Source organism: Schistocerca nitens, chromosome 6 (assembly GCF_023898315.1).
Source record: "Schistocerca nitens isolate TAMUIC-IGC-003100 chromosome 6, iqSchNite1.1, whole genome shotgun sequence".
NCBI lineage: Eukaryota > Metazoa > Arthropoda > Insecta > Orthoptera > Acrididae > Schistocerca > Schistocerca nitens.
Genome location: NC_064619.1, coordinates 251569508 through 251592666, shown reverse-complemented (window position 1 = coordinate 251592666; position 23159 = coordinate 251569508). Strand labels below are relative to the sequence as shown.

At 39.4% G+C, this 23159-nt stretch overlaps 1 protein-coding gene across 4 annotated transcripts in view; it reads left to right on the top strand.

Moving 5' to 3' along the window:
• The window catches only part of LOC126262370 (2',5'-phosphodiesterase 12-like), a 169691-nt gene extending 157695 nt beyond the window's left edge, over positions 1 to 11996 (top strand). For all 4 annotated transcript variants that reach the window (XM_049958963.1, XM_049958962.1, XM_049958961.1 and 1 more), the window contains 2 exons: positions 6994 to 7123; positions 11031 to 11996. In XM_049958963.1, the coding sequence (XP_049814920.1) occupies positions 6994 to 7101 (108 nt within the window). In that variant the 3' untranslated portion in view covers positions 7102 to 7123; positions 11031 to 11996. The remainder of the gene's footprint in view (positions 1 to 6993; positions 7124 to 11030) is intronic.
• Positions 11997 to 23159: the final 11163 nt, after the last annotated feature.

The window sequence follows — 23159 nt, the reverse complement described above, 5'->3', positions numbered from 1 at the left end:
ATCTGTCTCTCCTAATGATTATTGCATGTAAAGATGAGTCTACCATTAGCTCATTGCTCAAATAGTGCATAGTATTTGGTTTTTGCACATGTGAATAATTATAGCAAAAAACTGATACATCACATGTACCTACATAGCCAGAGCAATGTTCAGTTTTTATGTTCTGTATCACATTCCCATCGATAAACAGGCTCCCCCAGTCAAATTCAGTTCTTTCAGCATCTGAAGTTGCCAAAACGTTACTTACATCTTCGCTCCTTTTGTCCACCATTATCTGGTTACATTTATTGAATCTTCTCTGGTTACCTTACAGAATATAATGAAAATTTTGGCTTCTTAGACCATTGTCAGATGGCAACCGATTTTCGCCAAGTAACATGAAACAAAGAGAGAGAATAAAGTAACACGAAATGTACGCCATTTAGAATTGTACCCTTTCTACATGCTGATCAGCAAGAATCAGTCAGTTGTCACAAAGAATGCTACTCTGTTCCTAATTTTGAAAAAAAAAAAAGTTTTTTTTCTACTCTTGCAAACTGTCACTTGCATTTTAGAGTAGCGATAACTTAACTAGTATATTATTCAGCTGTAAAGATACATTCAAATCTTTGTCACATAATGGCGTGTACAGGATCATCTGTAAATTCGATGGTAAATTGTATATATCTGTCCTGCAGAACTGTTGCAGTTACATTGTCTGAATATGAGAAAAGCTGGAAACTACAAAATACAGATTCAACCTTTGCTAAATATGTCATAATAAAAAACTATTAATATTGTATGCAATGCTACACCTGTATATACTCTCCAACAAGGTGTGTGAGAAAAGTAGTGAGTCTGAGAACACTGCAAGCAATCTAACAACACTGTGTTGTTCTACTTATTTAGACCTGTATGTTCATCTCTTCCAGATGTTCAGTTTGAGCTTCAGCTCCATACAGTCATCAGGTGACTTTTGAGAGCACCATTAGTGAAGTTGAAGTTACGTTTTTGTTCTGCGCTAAGGAAATGGAACAGCAGAACTTATAGTAATATTGAGCCATCAAGTTCAATGTTAATCTTGGGGAATCCATGAACATACCTTTGAAAAGTTGAAACAGACCTATGAGGAGGAACATTTCTTATCAAGAGCATAAGTTTGTCACTGGCACAAATCATTTTTGGAAGGCAAAAAAAAAAAAAAAAAAAAAAAAACCACGTTGAAGATGAACCTCGCTCTGAGAGACCTTCAACTTCAAAAACCAATGAAAACATCAAACATGTGCTTGCTAAATAAAGAATTTGCTCTTCCAGGACTAAATGTCACCAAAGTGTTTTACAAAGATGTCCTTGAAAGGCTCAGGAAAAGTGAATCGAGTGAGGCCGGACTTTGCAGACAAGTGGATGCAGCATCGTGATAACATCCAGTGTCACACAGGCACTTCCCTCATGGAATTTTTGATCTCAAAAGGCATTCCTGTTGTTACGCAGCCCCCCTATTCACCTGATAGAAGTCCTTGTGACTTTTTTCTTTTCCTGAAATTGAAAAATGTTTTAAAAGGACATCATTTTGGCACTCTGGAGAACATTCAAAAGGATGTGACTGATATGTTAAAAGGCCCTACCAGTTGAAGCCATTCAATGCTTCTACAATGACTGGGAACAATGGCTCTGCTGGTGTATAGCTGCCGAAGGGAACTGCTATGAAGGAGACTGTGTTGTTTGAAAAAATAAAGACGCTGGTAGATAAAAAAATCAATCTCATTACTTTACTCACCCACCTTGTGTATATAACCCCAAAAATTTCTGAGAATACTGACAGTGATGTGGTGGTTTAGTAGTATACTTAGAACTTACAGGTTGTGTATTTTGGAGCTTTCTGAACATAAATTATATTCTGCCATCCAAAAGAAGTTATTAATACAGTCCTAACCTTTTCTGCCTATTATGCTACGTTCCTAACTTCCATCTAGTTGCTAAATGCACTTCTTTATTTTTAAGTGCAAATATATTGTTGTTCTCATGACTTTAATTAGAATTGTACAGTAAAACTCATAATGTAATTTTTGTTAAATCATTCCAGAAGAAGGAATTAATTTTTTATTCCGTCACCAAATGTAATTTTTGCCAAATGATGCATTAGAGAGATCACAAAATTCATTATGTCACTGAAAAGCAGTAACTCTTATGGCTGTGATGACATTTTCACCAAAGTACTACATTCTTGTGCCGAGTTAATAGTGCTTCCATTGAGATACCTAGTTGTAATCAGTTTCATGAAATACTGATGCATGCAAAAGTAATACCCATGTATGAAAATGGAGACAAGCAAGAAATCTTTAATTATAAACCCATCTGCTACTTCCAGTATTTTTTTTTAATTTTTTATTTATTTATTTTTTTTCCTGTGGGGGTAGAGGTGTTGGGGGTGGGGGGCGAGGGGGGGGGGAGGTAGCTTACAACAGAATATTGAAATATCTTTCCATGAATAATATTTAAACAGCAGCTCCATATGTCTTCCATAAAGCATACTGTAATAAGAAAGTAATATATGATTTTGTGGACTCAGTTCTAGTAAAACTAACCAAAAAAATTGCTGTGCTACCTCTCTAAAGCCTTTGATTGTGTAGATCATAAACTTATGTTTGGGAACTCAAATGATATGCTGTTAAGGGCATTCCCCTTGCTTGGAAGGAGTCATATCCTTAAAAATTATGTAGCAAATTTGATCTGGGGAAACAGAAATATGGTATTCCATAATGTTCAGTCCTTGGCCTGCTCCTGTTCTTGGCTTTCATAAATGATTCACCTGGGACATTGGAGGGCTCTTCAAAATCCGTGATGTTTACTGGTACTAATATACTGATAGACGGCCCAACACATCTATATCAGACACAGGCAGGAGAAAACTATAATGGGCTTACAACTGGCTTATGGCCAACAACTTAACCCTTAATCTTACAAAGACACTTATAATGTAATCGCACAAGAGAATCACTTTTAGGTATTATAAGTAGAGATCAGTAGGCACAAACTGGATGAGACTGAACATGTGAAGTTCTTAGACATTCAGATTGATAACTATTGTGGCACAAAACACAAATGAACACTGGATTTTGAATTGGTTTACTGAGTACCACACACAATGGCACAATGTACAGTAGCATGGAACTACACTCGGAGGTAATACAAAGTCTGTAGCGTGACAAAGTGTCCAGATCTCGAAATCTGCACATAGCTAACAGTTAACAGCATGGCTTGGACTGATCCTGTGAGGCTAACATTGTCCTACATATAGGTAGTTGTAGCTGGTGTTGTAGATGCAGTGGAGGCTGATGGTGGAGTCCCTGGTGTCGGTCCCCACATTTGCAGCTACTGAGCCTTAGTTCAACATGTAAATAACTTACGCAGTGTGCTGAGTTGCTCATGCACCTGGCACAGCATACAGATCTGGAGTGTGGTGCATGGCGAAAGGGTGTGGTAACTGCTGGTTTACCACAATAACAAACAGAGATGACATTAGCATGTTGGTAATTTAAGCAAAAGTTTTCAGAATTAATAGTTCCTTCCCAAGGTCCCTCTCATGCTGGAATCTAGGTGACCTGTCTTTTCTTTGTAACCTTCACCAATCTATCCCTCTCTCCTCACCAACGAAAGAACTATGCCCTGAAAGCTAGGATTGTGTATCTAATTTTATATGTGTTGGCAGTACTAACATTTCTTCTATCAGCAATTCTGTCACAAAATTTTGTTGTTTTGCTGAGAGAGTTTTCTTCCTGGTACAACTAACATTTATGATAAATGGAGCTTAACTTTTCCAGTGTACAGAAAGCTGATTGTGATCTGTGTAAAGTTATGTAAATACTTTTTTGAAGTATTAGAATAAAAACAACAGCAGAGCAGTAGAAAAGGAGGGACAGTGTTTCCCTCAAGGTAGTCATTTTTGTCCTAACATATATAAAGTAATTTCGTTGTGGTTCCCGTAATTTTCAGCATCAATAGAATAGCACTAGTCATAATGTGTTGTTAGTATGTTTGAAAGAAGTAGCCTGCAGTGGCCATTTAATGTGTAACTCGACTCGTTTCTCATACATGAAGGCTCTTCCTCATGTTGAGATTTATGGAACATAGTGTGTGAATAAATGAATGTGTGCAGGTAGCTTAAATAAAAATTTTTCTTACGTGTTTCTTTTAGTCTTAAATTTATGAGAACACTAAATTTCCCACAAATTTATTTTTCTCTCACTGTTTGTACCATTGTTGAAACTACATGTACTGGAGATTTCTCTGTCTCCAGTATTCCTTTATGAGTTTGTTGGCCTGCTTCCTTTATTCTTGTGTCCCAGCTTATTTACTTTATTTATCTTGAAATCCTTCTAAATTTTGTTTTTTTTTTCCCTAAATGAACATCTTTGTAACATTTGGGAGTCAGGGTTGGTAGATTTTTATTGATTTTTCTAGACCTTCTTTAATCTTTAGTCATCTCATTCTTTTTCTGAAAGAAGTTGAATATCTGGTTTTTTGTTCATTCTGTGTTGGTGTTGGAGAAATATCTGCCTCTTTGTTCCCATGAACTCCAGCAAAATTCTCTTCACATTCTTCAAGACTTATCTTTTTCAAAGTTTTCATCTATCTTCATTACTGACTGCACTTGCAATGATTTTCCTTACAGTTATTTTCCTCTAGGTGTAGTATTTTCAAACAACAGTGCATGAAAAGGCATTCAGTGACATAGAAGCACTCTTGTTTTGACCCTAGTGTTGTAGTGTCTTATTTGAGCATTCCAGATCATGTGCTTCTTATTGTGGATTTTTTTGTCAATCCCTTTATATATACATATATTTTTCATTTTTAAGAACCACCAGCAATACCTCAACTTCGACAGCAGCCACCTATTACATATTAAGATACCCATTCCATACAACCTAGCCACCCACATAACATTGTGTTTGCAGTTACAAGCAGTCCCTCTAAAAATAACCAAGGGTCCCACTGAGGCCTTTGCAAACCATAATTACCCTCACAACCTTATACAGAAACAGATCTCCCATACCTTATCTTTCCAGTCACACACAACTTCCCAAAGTTTGCTGTCCAGCCACAGAGGAACATTCCCCTCATGACCCAGTATCGAAGCAACCGAATCACATTCCCTTCTAGGTTTCTGACTACCTCTCATCGTGCCCTGAAATAGGAATGTCCTGTCCTCTATCTTTCCCACCCCTCCCACAGTGGTATTTGACTGCCCACTGAACCTACACAATGTCCTCATCCAATCCTGCACAACGCCTACTCCTAACCCCTCGCCTCATGGCTTATATCCCTGTAATATGCAAGACCTGTCCCAGACATCCTCCCACCGCCACCTACTCCAGTCTGGTCACAAGCATCGCCTATCACATCAGAGGCAGGGCTACCTGTGAAACCAGTCGTGTGATCTACGTGATAAGCTGCAGTCACTGTGCTGTGTACTGTGTGGGCGTGACAACCAACCAGCTGTCTGTCTTCATGAACGGCCATTGACAGACTAAGACCAAGAAGCAGCTGGACCACCCAGTTGCTGAGCACACTGCCCAACACAACATTCTTCATTTTGGTGACTGCTTCACAGCCTGTGCCATCTGGTTTCTTCTTGACAATACCACATTTTCTGAATTGCACAGGTGGGAACCCTCCCTGCAATATATCCTATGTTCTTGTAACCCTCCTGGCCCTAACCTACCTCGTCCCTGTCGTATGCACCCACAAACAGTACTGTACCATCCCCAACCTCTTTCCTGCTATTACTCCCCCTCACTGCCCCAGCCTCCTCCTTATCCCCACCACCTAGATTGCTTTTCCCATCATGTGAAGTTGCTCACAGTCTGGCCTTGACAGTCAGAGGCAGTGGTCGTGTGTGTGTGTGTGTGTGTGTGTGTGTGTGTATTTGTATTCTGCCTTTTTCAGGGGAAGGCTTTTTGACCAAAAGCTTACTTGTTTAATGTCTTTTTGTTGTGCCTGCCTGTGTGACTCAACATCTCCACTATATGGTGAGCAGCAATCTATCCTTTACATAATATTTAACAATGTAGAAAGGATAAACTGCTACTCACCACACAGAAGAGGCACTGAGTCACAAACAGCCAAAGTGAAAAAGAATATTAGAAACATTTTAGGACGAAGTCCTTCTTCAGAAGGACATGTGTGTGAGTTATTCTTGTGTGAAAGTGTAAGAATTTTATACTTCTGAAGAAGGACTTCGTCCAGAAGCTAAAATATTTCTAGGATTCTTTTGCATTGTGCCTGTCTGCAACTCAGTACCTCGTCCTATGTGGTGAGTAGCAATCTATCCTTTCCATATTTTGTTATTCCATCCTGGGCTTTCCATTGTTTGATTTCATCTTGAGATTGATTCTCCAAGAGCAGCTTATTATAATCCATTTCTTTTTATATTCCCCAAAAAGGTACGCAAACTTCTTGACATTTTCATATGTCCCGTCTCCATTTCAAGGAATTTTGCTCAGTTTTATCAAGAATTTCATCTCTTATGCCAATGTTATGACCTTTGGTTGGCTTTCTGGAGGTTGATGTTCCTCTGGGCCTTCTTCAGCAAAAGCAGGCAATTTAATTAGAGAGTTGGCTTTATTCTTTGGTCATCAAACCATGAGTTCCAAATTCTTGTAACCCTTTTTTGGCACAGTTGATCAAGAGTTTTGGTTTTGACCATATTGTATCTTTACAAAATGCATATTATGATATCATTCACATAGATTCCCCGTTGCTGTTTTCTCTTAAATGCTATTTTCTTTAAATTGTCTTAAATTAAAAGTATAAATTACAAATATTGTATAAAATATTACAATTTTTTTCTTCTTTTTTAGCTGGCCTTGCTCATCAGACTGATCCTATCCTTCACTGTTCATGTATTTTCCCTTACAAAAGTCATTATGTTTTATTTTAAACCAGTCTTACATGTACAACTAGTTTCATCAGAGCTGAATACAAAATGTGTTATATATTCCTCTTTGTTTGTAGGTTGTGCCTTTACCTCATGAAGAAGAAGTCAAGGAACATGAAGCAATACCGAGTGTAGTTTTTCCATCTGATCATTTAGCATTAATAGCTGATCTCTGCTGGACTTGAAATGTTCTTTATCTTGTGTACAGTAAGTAATATTATCATATTTTATATGTGATTAGTACTGCTGGCCAGAGTGGCCGAGTGGTTCTAGGCACTACAGTCTGGAACTGCGCGACCATTACGGTCGCAGGTTTGAATCCTGGATCGGGCATGGATGTGTGTGATGTCCTTAGGTTTAAGTAGTTCTAAGTTCTAGGGGCTGATGACCTCAGCAGTTAAGTCCCATAGTGCTCAGAGCCATTTGAACCATTTGTGATTAGTACTGTATCATTTGTGGTTCTGAAAAGGAAGTATCTAGTGTGAATGTATTCTTATGCTACATTCTTAAAATTAGTACCCATATACTCTTTTTGCTGCAAATCCTTATTACTTCCATGGGCTATTCCAGTTTCAGTGATCGTATATTCACTGTAAATTGCAGTTTGTACTCAAAACAACTTGTTATTACATACAAGCAGGTACTGTTTTTTTAATACTGTTGTTGCTCTGTCACTGACTGCTGCTGTACCCTGAGGCACATTTAATCTTTGTACCTACTGCTGCTACTGTCTGTTGCTGGAAGTGTTGCACTGCATTATGTGTCTGGGACATCATTTCTTCTGTTGCTGCTGAATGCATATATGTGTGTGTTGTTATCCTTTTGTAGAGGATTTGTGTGAGCCTCACAGTATCTGTGCTGCTAATTTGGAATCATTTCGCTACTTTGAATATTTTTCCCCATTGACTTGGATTCATTTTCCTGTGTGGTCTGCCATTACGGTTTTGGGGTTTATGGAGTGCTGACCTTATATAACAGTTTGTTTCAGTACTCTGACTAGATTCATAATAAAATGGTGTATATATCCTGTAGTCCCAAATACAAGTATATACTCATTCCACACCTGTAAATAGTATGATGGTAAGCAGCATTAGTCTTGTATGCTTAAATACTAGTTCTAAATGACAAAACAATTATTGACAAAATTATTTAATTGCATAGATAAAAAAATCCACTCACCAAGTGGCGGCAGAGCACACACATAAAAGCCGCTTGTAATTGGCAAACTTTTGGAGCCAGTGGCTCCTTCTTCAGGCAGAAGGGTTGAAGGGGAAGGAAGAAGGGTGAAGGAAAAGGACTGTAGAGGTCTAGGAAAAAGGGTAGATTTCAGGAAAGTCAGCCAGAACCACAGGTCAGAGGAGACTTAGCGTACCATAAGTAGGAAAGATTGATTGTTGGGCACTGGATCAGATGAGATTTGAAAACCTGAAAGCTTGAAGGTGAAAGACAGGGTAATATGCTTAAACATCATGAATGAGTTAATAAGAGTGAAAAGCTAAGTGACAGAGGTGGGAAGGGGTGGTGAAAAATAGACGGGAAAGACAATGAAAGATGCAGAAAACTAAAATGTAGTGAAGTAAAGATTAGTTACAGTGAAGAACTGCTGAGACAGAAGAAATTAATGTAAATTAAGGCCAAGTGGGTGGCAAGGACCAAGGACTTGTTTTAGGGCTAGTTCCCAACTACGGAGTTTTGAGAAACTAGTGTCTGGGGGAATAATCCAGATGGCGTGTGCCGAGGACACGAATGTCATGTTGTACAGCATCCTCTGCAACAGGATATTGTGAGTTGCCAGTATACACCCTCTGCCTGCCAGTTGCATTGTAACTACTGATCATCCTCTATTACTCCACTGCTTGCTGAAAACTATCCTGACTGTATAACAATTAATAACAAATTCTTCATTCCTTATCCCCCATATTCAGCGTAGATTGATGCATAACCCAGTAAGACATACAGAAACAATGAAAAACACTATATGTTGTCTAAGCCTGTATGAAAATTCAATTTATCTTGACCATTATGGATGTGTTTAAATACTATAGATGTGATTACATTAAAGATAATTCTGGATGAAAGAAAGTGCAGCCAATCAACATTTGGTTGGTTCTTGACTCTGCTCCATCATCACAAGCTTTTGTAAATCATATTTCTGTAACACCGTTATGTGTGGTGTAAGCTCAAAGTCCACATTACAGTCCTACATGTTTCGATATCATTGTTTTATGTCAACAACTGAAAAGGGAGCAACACACTTATTGATGTGTTTTATTATGTTACTGAACATAAAACATAAATAATAAGAAGATAAGAGTCACTGCTTGACAGGCTGAATGTGTTTTGGTACAGCTGAATTTTCAAGGGATAATGGCTCCAGGATACCACACATTAACTGGTAACTGACATGCAGAGATTTGAAACTAGTTACTGTATAAACAATTATTTCAATCAATGGAAAACATGAGGGGTTATTAAATCTTCAAGAATAATCTTTAATGGAAATGTCATTAACTTTTTAGATTATAAAAAACCTACATATAATTTTAATAGTATTTAAATTTGCCTTGCATGATTGGTACCAACCAATCAAAACTATTAAGCGTATAATTTTTCCGAGACTTGGCAACAGTGTTAGATAGGGCATTATTGATAAATAATAACTGCCAGGGATAAAAAAAAAATTACAGCAGCCAGAAAGAGTGGTCCAAATAAATCCAGACTTGGAGAATGCATAGAACTGTATATCAGAAATACTTGATTATGCAACAGACATATGCTATACATGTAGATCCTTCTCTTATGTGGCTAGACATCAGTGTTTCACTTAATCCAGGTAGTGAAGCATAAGTGCCAGTATACCTTTCTGAAGTAAGAAGCATGATTTCTACAAGTGAATGGATTTGATTGAAACAAAATGACCAGTCTCCTTAAAATGTGTTTTGATATTGTTATATCTTGACTTTATCATCTTGTACATAATGGATTTATGGCATTATCCACTGTTGACTCAATGCTGGAGCTTGTGGCTGAACATCTCATGCATTCTTTTGTCAGCTTCAGTTGTACAGAAGACTATTGTGGGAAAACATTGCCTAACTGAATTAAAAAAAGTACTGTTTGTAGATAAGCTCCCCTTGTAATGCCCTACAATGAAGGTTGCACAAGCATTGGATACTACATTGGTGACCGCAACCTGCAGGCCGGCGTTATTGTGTAGGGTGATAGATGTCAGATATGACAATTTTGGGTGTCACTGACTACTACATGTCATCTCAGTTCCTACATATCGAGAGCAACCTAAAGAGTTCGGTAATTTTATTGCCCAAGGTACTTCCTCTACTTCATCAACTTCATATGCCATATTCGAACAGGGTTACATCCAGCCAGTGTGTAGTGAGGAAAGCATAAATATTTTTCAAAGCATGATGGTCCCATTGCCTTTCCTAGACTGCTAGTTTGCCTCATGTGTCACCTATTGAATGTCATACCTCAGACATAGTTTGCCAGGAACAACTTTTTAGGCCACTGTCGTCCAGCAACTAGTGCTGATGCTTTGTGGAAACATTCACAAACTATGTTGATGGAAATTACTGAAGAACGTACCAAGACAATCTGTAATACAATGGCATGATGTGGGGAGACTAAGTTTAGCATATGGGATCTTCTCACTATGCTAATCTGTCAGTGTCAGATATTGTGTGCAGTTCTGTAATCATGAGTATAGTTTAGTGTTCTGAATATGTGGTATAAAATCTATCAAAAAATCATGTGCATCCTTCTTTTCATAACTGTTGGTGTATTACTGTAATTGGAAGAACTAGACAGAACATAAATGATGATTTTAGTGGACAAATTGCCACTTATTTTGAAGATGAATTGATGTCCAGCAGACTCACAGATAAAAATTAGCTCATAATTACTGACCTTTTGAATTTTTGTATTTGTTGTGCCTAGCAGGATGAAGAGGGATGTTCATTTTTCCAGACTTCCTTTATTCAGTCTTAACATTTTGTGTCTGCCATACAAAAACACCATTTAGTGATAATTTTGTTAATTTGTTTGCACTCACCTCTGTAGAGAATTAAGAGACTTATATGATGTTTCTTTTTGGCAGCTGGTGGTAGTTCCACCTTCAGAATTTGGATCCAAAGACCGATCAACAACAATAAAGCTCACTTTTTGTACCTGTATCAACAAAACCAAAGGGACACTCAGTATTAAGATAATTTTTGCAATTTAAATAATAATAATCATCTGTTGTTCTTACTGTGTATTTTGGTTGCAAATGAAAACTTATTTTATTTTATATTATTTTTAAGATATAATGTGTAGTGCTTTCATTGTACTAGAGAATCATATTAACAGGCAGTTACCAAATGCCTGGCTGGTATGATACTGAGGTAGATGAATGTTAGATTAGAAAGGTTGTTCACATTGTTTTGATAAAGAAAAGTATCTCCCATAAATACTAGCATTCCCTAAAGATACGCAACAGACACAAACATGAACAAAATGTGAAACAAACAGAAGTTTCGTCCGACAAAGAATTGGAGAGAACAGTTCTGTTCAAGAGGATGAAAAGTAACCCAGCATAAGAGAGAAATTTATCCTCAATTTACTATTTTGGGTATTACTAACATTTAATATTTGATATTTCCTTTGTTGTGAAAAGGTTCACACTCACTGTACAGATAGAGTGATTTTATACCATTGTCTTTCCTGCTGGATGCAAAAATATTTGCAAAAACTAACAATTTAATCACATTTCGGTCATTTGTGTCTGCTGTACACCAGGTTTTTAAATCCTTCACTATATTGTCCAGATGGCATGTAATTTTTAAACTGAGTAATAATTGGATTGTTTTAGTTCTGTTTACTTTTTTATTGGCTCCATTTTTATCTTATAACAACTTTAAAATTGTGTATTTGTCTAAATGTTTTTATGACTGTATATTACATAAAATACTTTGAAATTACATTCATACATACAACTGGCACTCTACAATTCCCAGTGTAAAACCATGGTGTCTAAAGTCAGACCAAACAAGCTGTATTTTAAATAAATTTTATTTCAGTCAGTAGATAATTGCCTTTATTTTATTTTTTTGTGTTGGAACTACATATTTCTGAGATAACAAATAATATATTGAACATGATGAACTTGGATATTTATTTAATGCACAGTTATACACACAACATACTGGTGAGAATGGATACATACAATAACAATACAAAGATACTGAACTGCAAAGAAAATGCACAGAACAAAAAGTTGTGACAACCAAAGAAAATAAATCACTGATATTCTAACGTAAATATAACAAATAAATTTGTCCTCCTTTCACACGTTTTCAACATTTTGTTTTATTTTTCATCTAAAGACCGCAGGCTCCTATTGGCAGTTTGAAGATGAGTGACAACTCTTTTTCAAGTAATTGAATAAATAATAGGAGCAATTGCTTGCTTCAAATAATTATTTATCATTGAATAAAAATTATCAGAGGTTATTTTCATACTTTTTCCCCACAAAAACAATGCAGTCACATATACTTTAGTCCAATATTTTAATGTACATGCTGTAAGCAATGTCTACCTCTGTCCATCTTCATAGCACAGTGGTCAGTGTGTGTGGCTGCTGTGTAAAAAAAAAAAAAAACAGGTTTGATTCCTGGAGCTGGTAGGAATTTTTCCTTGGTGAGAGGGCTGGAATGGTTTGTACTCAGCCTCGTGATGCCAACTGAGGAGTTACTTGAAAGAGCATAACAGTTCCACGGTCTAGAAAGTCTACAATGGCTGGAAAAGTGGTTTGCTGACCCCAGGCCCCTCCATACTGCATCAAATGGTGATGCTGATAGATGATGACACAGCAGGTAGTCAGTTCCAAATAGCCGGTCGGGGCCTGAATGCAGAGCTTTGTCATCGATAGGGGTAAGATGTTGCAAATCATACCCCTAACATATTGCTGGTTATTTGGAATGTTCAGAGTGGGCAGCACCTCTTTTTGGGAGGGGCATTGTTTTGCTGTTACATTCAGCAATGCGCAAGTGGTTCCAGTCAGGCGCCAGAACATGAGGGGAGAATCATCATTCGGGTTTAGTGTGGAAAGGTTGCATGTAGTTGTGTAGCACTAAAGTTATTGTAATGGTTTGTTGAGGTGACAAATTATGAGTTTGGAAGTACTATATCAATTGGTGGGGTAATAGTGAGTAATGATTCAGTTTATTTGTAGAAGCTGTGCATAATTATCTATGAAATCAGTGAATGATTAACAGAAGCATGTTAGGGTCTAGGCTTTGCTAGGAAGTGGGTTACTTAATAAAAGACAGTAAATGAAGTGAAATGATCTTTACTGTTATACTTTCAAAGCAACATTTTTCCACCTAAAATTTTGAGGAACATTATGTTTATAAAGTAAAGAGACACACTTTCATGTTAGGCAACATACTGAAATTTATTATGCAATAAAGTGTATTCTTCCTGTTAATCATCCCCCAGCCATGTCCAGTCTCTGTAAGTTACTATAAAAGGAGGTAAGCAGGAGGTTACAGTTGGTTTAGCGTGAAAGGATTGCGTTTTGGTGAAGAAGAGTCAAAACTGTGAACTTTGAAATGCAATAATGAAGAACAGTTGTGAACAATAGCGTGATGAGTCCATGTGCAGAGAGGTTAAAAAAGTGGGCCTTCACCAAAATAATAAGTCTTGTGTGAGAAGGTAATAGACAGAATCATAGATTACAGCAGTTTGAGACAATCAACACTACAACACACAGGCAGTTACGCAGTTTCAGCACACCATCATTGCATACAAGCCAACAGTTGCAGAAAGTAATGTGTCACAAAAATGCCAATTGCACTGTAAGACATTAACACAATGCCTTGTAATTTCTCAGTCAACTAATTCTGTAACTTTAAAGTAATTTCTAGTGTATGTATGTACCATTTTAAATACATCAATGTTCTTCACTTAAAAACTCTTGGAAAACTATTGGAAAATAATATTGTAAAAACTTTGTTGTATAAATGCTGGCAAAGTCAGGTAAGTTCATATAATATAGAATCCAAAGATCTTTTTCTAAGTTGACTATAATGTTATTGAACATGAGTGCAAGCAGAGTCAGTAGCATAGAGTGCATTGCTAGTTCTCTGTGGAGACATTTGGACACAAAGTGGTGGTGCTCACATGTGTACTGGAGAGTGTTTTCAAAATGGTGTTTTAAGCAAGGAAATGCATTGTAAATGGTCAGTCAAGTACATATGTGTGTTGTTGTTGTGGTTTTCAGTCCGGAGACTGGTTTGATGCAGCTCTCCATGCTAATCTATCCTGCGCAAGCTCCTTCATCTCCCAGTACTTACTGCAACCTACATCCTTCTGAATCTGCTTAGTGTATTCATCTCTTGGTCTCCCTCTACGATTTTTACCCTCCACGCTGCCCTCCAATGCTAAATTTGTGATCCATTGATGCCTCAGGACATGTCCTACCAACCGATCCCTTCTTCTAGTCAAGTTGTGCCACAAACTTCTCTTCTCCCCAATCCTATTCAATACCTCCTCATTAGTTACGTGAGCTACCCACCTAATCTTCAACATTCTTCTGTAGCACCACATTTCGAAAGCTTCTATTCTCTTCTTGTCCAAACTATTTATTGTCCATGTTTCACTTCCATACATGGCTACACTCCATACAAATACTTTCAGAAACGACTTCCTGACACTTAAATCTATACTCAATGTTAACAAATTTCTCTTCTTCAGAAACGCTTTCCTTGCCATTGCCAGTCTACATTTTATATCCTCTCTACTTCGACCATCATCAGTTATTTTGCTCCCCAAATAGCAAAACTCCTTTACTACTTTAAGTGTCTCATTTCCTAATCTAATTCCCTCAGCATCACCCGACACACATATGTTTGCACAGTACAGAATGTAAAACAAGAATTGGTAACTGAAGAAGAATACTTTGTGGCCAAAATGATTAAAAGTTGCATGTTGTTAGAGAGGAACGTATTGCCAATAATTCTCCTTATAAAATGTATTATGTCACACCATATGCAACAGACCATATTGTAACTGTGTATGTGCAGATGGATATGTGTGTGTGTGTGTGTGTGTGTGTGTGTGTGTGTGTGTGTGTGTGTGTGTGTGTGTGTGTGTATACCTGTCCTTTTTTCCCCCTAAGGTAAGTCTTTCCGCTCCCGGGATTGGAATGACTCCTTACCCTCTCCCTTAAAACCCACATCCTTTCATCTTTCCCTCTCCTTCCCTCTTCCCTGATGAAGCAACCGTTGGTTGCGAAAGCTTGAATTTTGTGTGTATGTTTGTGTGTCTATCGACCTGCCAGCACTTTCATTTGGTAAGTCACATCATCCTTGTTTTTATATATATTTTTCCCACGTGGAATGTTTCCCTCTATTATATTCAGACCACATTGTAAGATGAAGCCAGTTATCTTTTTAGTTATGTACACGGATTGCCAGCATAGTAGTTCCAGTACTTTGAACGTACAGTGTTTTTCAGTTGAACTATTAATATTGAGAGTGCTACTGATTATTCCAGTTCATTAACCATGAGTAGAGTCCTAACTTTTCATCATCATTACCAAGACAATCAGAAATGAAAGTTATACAGTTATTTCAGTGGAAGAAAATTAATTACATTTACAGTTAACTTGAGTCAAGTACTTGGTGAAACTAGTTAAAGTTCTTTGTACATTGTAATGCTCCTACTGCATGCAGTCAGTATAAAGTAAAAGTAATTTTAAATAATGGCAAAGTAAAGTGAATACTCAGCTTTGACAAAAGTAACTTTTACAATAATTTTGTGTGTTTACAATTATTTCATTTGTTTATGACTTCCATAACATTGGCATTGCAAAGGTGTTTCATGCATTGTTTGTCGCATTCTGATAGTGCGTGTTTACGGCCTGTCGCCGCTCGCGGCATGGCTTGCTTTTGGCGCGCTAACGCCGCTTTTTAAAAAAAGAGAGAGAGAGAGGAAGGAATCGTCTCATTAGCGAAACAATGGCAAGAGACTGCTATTTGTTGTTACTTACACTGCTGCTTTCTTTGATAATGATCAACAAGAACCAAATAATAGACTGCGTATGATAGAACATGTTTTGAACGAGAGTTAGGCGAAAATTTTTCTCTGTTTGAAAATCTTTGCGGCCGCTTCTTTAGTACATCAAATTCTGCACAGAAATTAGAGTCATCTTAGATTTAAAAATCTAGTCAGGTGCCGTGCTTCATTTCTGACTGTATCACTAATGGGCATAAGAATAATACGAATATAAACATGACACGATACGAATATTCTTCCGCGTTTGCTGTTGTCTCACTCTAGTTTCATAGTTTATTAGGCATACAGGATTTAAATGAGATAGCAGCAAACGCGAAAGAATACATGGCAAAATGTTTAATTTGTATTATTCTTATGGTGAAGAGAATACTGCATGTGATTCACATTTCGTCAGGTTCCTATTAGCAACCATCTCTTCTCACGGGTAGGAAAAAATTCAGAACGTAGAGTTGGCCATTTTGACAAACATCCTAAAGTCTTGCTAGTCGGATTTTCGTAATACATTGAAATTCTGCTAGGTTAGAAGATGAACAATACGGAATTTGTATTTACTTCGTTGGATAATGTATGAAAATGCAGTGGTCAAAACTCGGGGCGGAGAAAAAAAGCTCGTCTTCCACCTTTCTTTTCTTTTAATTTATTTACTGACGCAGAGGATTTGGCGCCAGTATTTATCTTTGTGCCTACAAAGCATACCTGTGTAGCGCTGCATACACTCCTGGAAATGGAAAAAAGAACACATTGACACCGGTGTGTCAGACCCACCATACTTGCTCCGGACACTGCGAGAGGGCTGTACAAGCAATGATCACACGCACGGCACAGCGGACACACCAGGACCCGCGGTGTTGGCCGTCGAATGGCGCTAGCTGCGCAGCATTTGTGCACCGCCGCCGTCAGTGTCAGCCAGTTTGCCGTGGCATACGGAGCTCCATCGCAGTCTTTAACACTGGTAGCATGCCGCGACAGCGTGGACGTGAACCGTATGTGCAGTTGACGGACTTTGAGCGAGGGCGTATAGTGGGCATGCGGGAGGCCGGGTGGACGTACCGCCAAATTGCTCAACACGTGGGGCGTGAGGTCTCCACAGTACATCAATGTTGTCGCCAGTGGTCGGCGGAAGGTTCACGTGCCCGTCGACCTGGGACCGGACCGCAGCGACGCACGGATGCACGCCAAGACCGTAGGATCCTACGCAGTGCCGTAGGGGACCGCACCGCCACTTCCCAGCAAATTAGGGACACTGTTGCTCCTGGGGTATCGGCGAGGACCATTCGCAACCGTCTCCATGAAGCTGGGCTACGGTCCCGCACACCGTTAGGCCGTCTTCCGCTCACGCCCCAACATCGTGCAGCCCGCCTCCAGTGGTGTCGCGACAGGCGCGAATGGAGGGACGAATGGAGACGTGTCGTCTTCAGCGATGAGAGTCGCTTCTGCCTTGGTGCCAATGATGGTCGTATGCGTGTTTGGCGTCGTGCAGGTGAGCGCCACAATCAGGACTGCATACGACCGAGGCACACAGGGCCAACACCCGGCATCATGGTGTGGGGAGCGATCTCCTACACTGGCCGTACACCACTGGTGATCGTCGAGGGGACACTGAATAGTGCACGGTACATCCAAACCGTCATCGAACCCATCGTTCTACCATTCCTAGACCGGCAAGGGAACTTGCTGTTCCAACAGGACAATGCACGTCCGCATGTATCCCGTGCCACCCAACGTGCTCTAGAAGGTGTAAGTCAACTACCCTGGCCAGCAAGATCTCCAGATCTGTCCCCCATTGAGCATGTTTGGGACTGGATGAAGCGTCGTCTCACGCGGTCTGCACGTCCAGCACGAACGCTGGTCCAACTGAGGCGCCAGGTGGAAATGGCATGGCAAGCCATTCCACAGGACTACATCCAGCATCTCTACGATCGTCTCCATGGGAGAATAGCAGCCTGCATTGCTGCGAAAGGTGGATATACACTGTACTAGTGCCGACATTGTGCATGCTCTGTTGCCTATGTCTATGTGCCTGTTGTTCTGTCAGTGTGATCATGTGATGTATCTGACCCCAGGAATGTGTCAACAAAGTTTCCCCTTCCTGGGACAATGAATTCACAGTGTTCTTATTTCAATTTCCAGGAGTGTATATTCGACAGCAGAAGTTAGTTGTAGTGGCACCTACCAACATTTTTCAGAGCTTCCGCTTGCTTTGCACTCGATTCTAAGCCGCAGGCGGTTTTCTGGATTACAAAAACCGGAAAAAAAGTGCGGCTTAGATTCGAGTAAATACGGTAGTAGTAGTGGTACGGAGTACCCTCCACTATGCAGAGATTAGATTTGATTAGTACTTGTTCCATAGATCACGAATACGAAACTTCGTATTGATGTGGAACATGTGATGGCTTGTGGAGTATGTTTTTAAATGTAGATGTAGAGGTTGTAACTGGCTGAATTCTTTCTATTAACATTATTCTTCAGAATCAATGTCTTTTCATGTTAAATAAGGAATGTTAGGTACACGGATCATTAAATCACGTATTACCGAAGAATGTACTCTTGTTATAGCACATAGTTTGACTTTGCTGTTGTAGTTGAAACTTTTGGACCATCTGGTGTGGGAAAATAATCTGTGTAGAGGAAGACAGTTAGGCTTGTGTTTCGTACTTTCGATTTTCAGACAAAAAGAAGTCATCGGTAAAAGATAATGTTGTGGGAGTTCCGCTCTGTAAAGAGGGGGAATATGATGGTGTAGGATTCAGAGATTCTGTTTATGTGGATGTGAGTAAGAAGGAATCAAAAGACATGGAATTACAATGAAACTGCATGTGACTAAACCCTGAATAACAATACAAAAATCAAATGGAAAGACGTAGAAGTGACTTCACTTAAGAGTAAAACTGGGACACCAGCAGCCTTGGGGTATCAGTCAGTTGGGTATAATGGCACTGCTCACTGTGATAAAGAAATCCACAATGGAAAATCAAGAGAAAATTATGAAAGAATTAGAGGAAAGTCAAAAAGAAACCACAAGCAAGTTAAAGGAGGAGCTTAAAGAAGAATTAACTGTGCTAGAAATCAAATTGTTTGAAGAGAGTCCAGAGAAGTTAATTGCAAACCTCCAAGAAAAGGAAAAAAATTGTAACTGTGGATCTCTGTCAGGAACAGGAAAAGGAAAAGAGATAAGGTTACTGAGCTTGAAAGAACACAAAATACATGTTTAAGTAAGCTAGAATGAAGACATGGAACAGCATGCCAGAAAACTAGTACAGGTAGAAGTTCAGTGCAGGCATAACAGACTGGGTGCCTAGATAGGGCAGGAGAGGGTGGCCTCATAAGGAAGGTGGCTTGCCATTACACACTGATATTCATCGCAGTATACAGAAGTGCTCATCATGTCAACAGATGTGCTGTCTTCAATTGCCTTAAAATAAAGATGCACAATGCAATAACAACTAAGTAGCATTATGTCACTTGCAAAACTTAACATAAATATTATTCTCACAGATTCTATGAAAAAAGGGAATAATTCTTTTCCAAAACATGTGCATGAAAGATTTCTAGATCACCACCTTCCGTACAGTACCTTCATAACACCTTCATAACACTTGAATCAAATCTTACTTAATAAATACAAAGTTTTCAATAGGAAGCTTCATAACACCTAAAGGCATCAGTTCCAAGCAATCCATAGTATAATCCTAATCACTGTGTTGAGGCATGAGACAAGAGTCTTGAGACATGAGGCATGCAGTGTGCCCAGCTGGCACAATTATCTTACAGTCTTTTGAACTTCGCAGTAGGGACCCATATGTAGATGGCAGAGTTTATTATCCATTGTAAAAAAGAATAAGTGCTACAAAACCACAATTACCATCCCAAAGTCATCAAATATCTTCAGAGTAGAAGAGGAGGTAGCTTATAAGCAATGCACAAAGTGTAAAGTACAATGTTTCATTCAAAACGTGACACGTCACAGAGTGAAAAGTTGCATGCTGCCAGGTACTGCCAGAAGGCATTTAGAGGCACGTATCAACAATGACCAAGTGTGTGATAAAAGAGGTAGCAGGCTGTGATGGACGGACATTTTATGATGATGGCCAGGAAGGTGAACTTACTGTAGTAAGACACAGATTCCATTGGAAGGGAAGAAAAAGGACCGGTAGACACCACAAGGCCCGGAAAGTGGGTTAGGAAATGGCTAATATGTGACACGTTGCCATGTTATTGGCTTGCCACAAGATGGCAGGTGTGTGCCAGGTCAGGCATTCTACATCGCTCATTTTTTGTACTGGTAACTTGCTACATAAGGCAGTGAGAATGTGCTTCCACAATATTACAACAAAAGAAAAAGGGTTCGTTCACCAACAGTAACACCAATGTAAGTGCACTTCATAATCACAGTAATCATCTCTGTGTTATGTCGTCATCTACTTTCATCATGCTTATCTCATTGATAGGTGTACCTTCTACATATCTCACTCCCACTCACTGTAGTTTAAAGTGCAACTAGACGGTTTCAATAACATGCAGATGTGCTGTGGCAGTAAAAAAGGAGAATCAAGCCGTAAACCCCCACATCTCTTCAACAGGGCACCTATGAGGCAAATAATACTTCCGTCAGGAGCATGGTCAGGAGTCGATATGAAAGATAAAAAGGAGATAGGATGGATCATGACATGAAAATTATGGGAGAAAATGCCATGACCGTCTCAGACACTCTATGGTTGCTTGCCAACTGCAAGGTCCAGGATATTACTGGGGACTCTTTATCAGCTTTGGAATCCTCCACTGTGACAGTCAACATTCATGTGACCAATCTCTTTACAGTGATTGTAACAGGGGGCATTACAGATATCAGCTGCATGTCCTGTCCGTTTGCACCTCCCACAGCTTAACTTATTTGTAGATATGTGGCGTGGGTCATTACTGTCTGATCACATCGGAACACATTGTTCCACTTCTGCATGCAATATTGCTAAGAGGATGAGTTTGTGAAAGGATGATGGTGTAGCTACCAATTTGAGGGTTGATACTGCAAATAAAGAAGTCTACTACCCATGCTTCAGCTTCTTCTAACAAGGGAACCTCCCCATCGCACCCCCTCAGATTTTGTTATAAGTTGGCACAGTGGATAGGCCTTGAAAAACTGAACACAGATCAATCGAGAAAACAGGAAGAAGTTGTGTGGAACTATGAAAAAATAAGCGAAATATACAAACTGAGTAGTCCATGGGCAACATAGGCCACATCAAGGATGATATGAGCACAGGAGCGCCGTGGTCCCGTGGTCAGCGTGAGGAGCTGCGGAACGAGAGGTCCTTGGTTCAAATCTTCCCTCGAGTGAAAAGTTTAAAGTTTTATTTTTAGACAATTATCAGAGTTCAGGCACTCACACATAATCAACTTCGCTCTCCAAAATTCCAGGACATGTTCAGATTTGCTTGGACATATGAGGGATTTGACGGTCTACACACGGAAAATTTGAAAACGTTAAAAACAGATGTTTTGACAGAGCACAGAGAAAACTGTGTGACTGTGAAACTGTTGCATTCATTTGTTGCAGTTTATGTGACACACTCTTATGTTTTCATCACTTTTTTGGGAGTGACTATCACATCCACAAGAAAACCTAAATCGGGCAAGGTAGAAGAATCTTTTTACCTATTCGCCAAGTGTGCAAGTTAGGTGGGTCGACAACATATTCCTGTCATGTGACGCACATGCCGTCACCAGTGTCGTATAGAATATATCAGACGTGTTTTCCTGGATCTAATGTTTTCGGTTCCCATTGGAGAGGCACGTCCTTTTGTCTACTAATCACACGGTTTTGCGATGCGGTCGCAAAACACAGACACTAAACTTATTACAGTGAACAGAGACGTCAATGAATGAACGGACAGATCATAACTTTGCAAAAATAAAGTATGTAAACTTTTTGCTCGAGGGAAGACTTGAACCAAGGACCTCTCGCTCCACACCTGCTCACGCTAACCACGGCACTTCTGCGCCCATATCATCGTTGATGTTGCCTATGTTGCCCATGAACTACTCAGTTTGTATATTCTGCTTATTTTTTCATAGTTCCACACAACTTCTTCCTGTTTTCTCGATTGATCTGTGTTCAGTTTTTCAAGGCCTATCCACTGTGCCAAATTATAACTAAATCTGAGGGGGGTGCGATGGGGAGGTTCCCTTGTAAGAGTACTTCATTACATGTTGCATCCCTTTGTAAGTTGTCTGTTTGACAGGAAATCATTCTCATTCTGTTGGCAAATGCCACCAAATGCTGTATTATGTTAATAACTGACTCCGCTCTTATCTGAATACCACTCTGCTAAGCACTTTGCCCAAGTTTCAAATCTCTCTGCAGTCTTTAGCATATATACCAATTCCACGCCCCGTCCTCACAGCTTTACTTCCACCAGTACCTCGTCTCCTACTTTCCAAACTTCACAGAGTCTTGCTTGGGTAGCTCAGATGGCAGAGCACTTGCCCGCGAAAGGCAAAGGTCCCGAGTTCGAGTCTCGGTCCAGCACACAGTTTTAATCTGCCAGGAAGTTTCATATCAGTGCACACACTGCTGTAGAGTGAAAACTTCATTCTGGAAACATCCCCCAGACTGTGGCTAAGCCATGTCTCTGCAATATCCGTTCTTCCAGGAGTGCTAGTTCTGCAAGGTTCGCAGGAGAGCTTCTGTGAAGTTTGGAAAGTAGGAGACGAAGTACTGGCAGAAGTAAAGCTGTGAGGACGGGGCTTGGGTCGTGCTTGGGTAGCTCAGATGGCAGCTGACTTGCCCGCGAAAGGCAAAGGTCCCGAGTTAGTCTCGGTCCGGCAAACAGTTTTAATCTGCCAGGAAGTTTAATATCAGCGCACACTCCACTGCAGAGTGAAAATCTCATACCAAGGAAGTTGTCTAACTTAACATCAGTTACCAGACATGTCATCAGTGATGTTATGCCACCACTGCAGTAATATTCGGATTTTAACTGAGGATGTTAGGTGGAGTGGTGTAAAGTTCTTGTCATGCCTCATTATACTTTCTTTTCTTCTTACTGCCCAAATTCTAATGCTGAAACTTTTTTCATACTAATCGTTAAGGTAGTGTTGTCCATATGAAACAGGATTTAATGAGCTTGATCACATATTGTGCACACTATTACTAAAAATGTATTTTTGT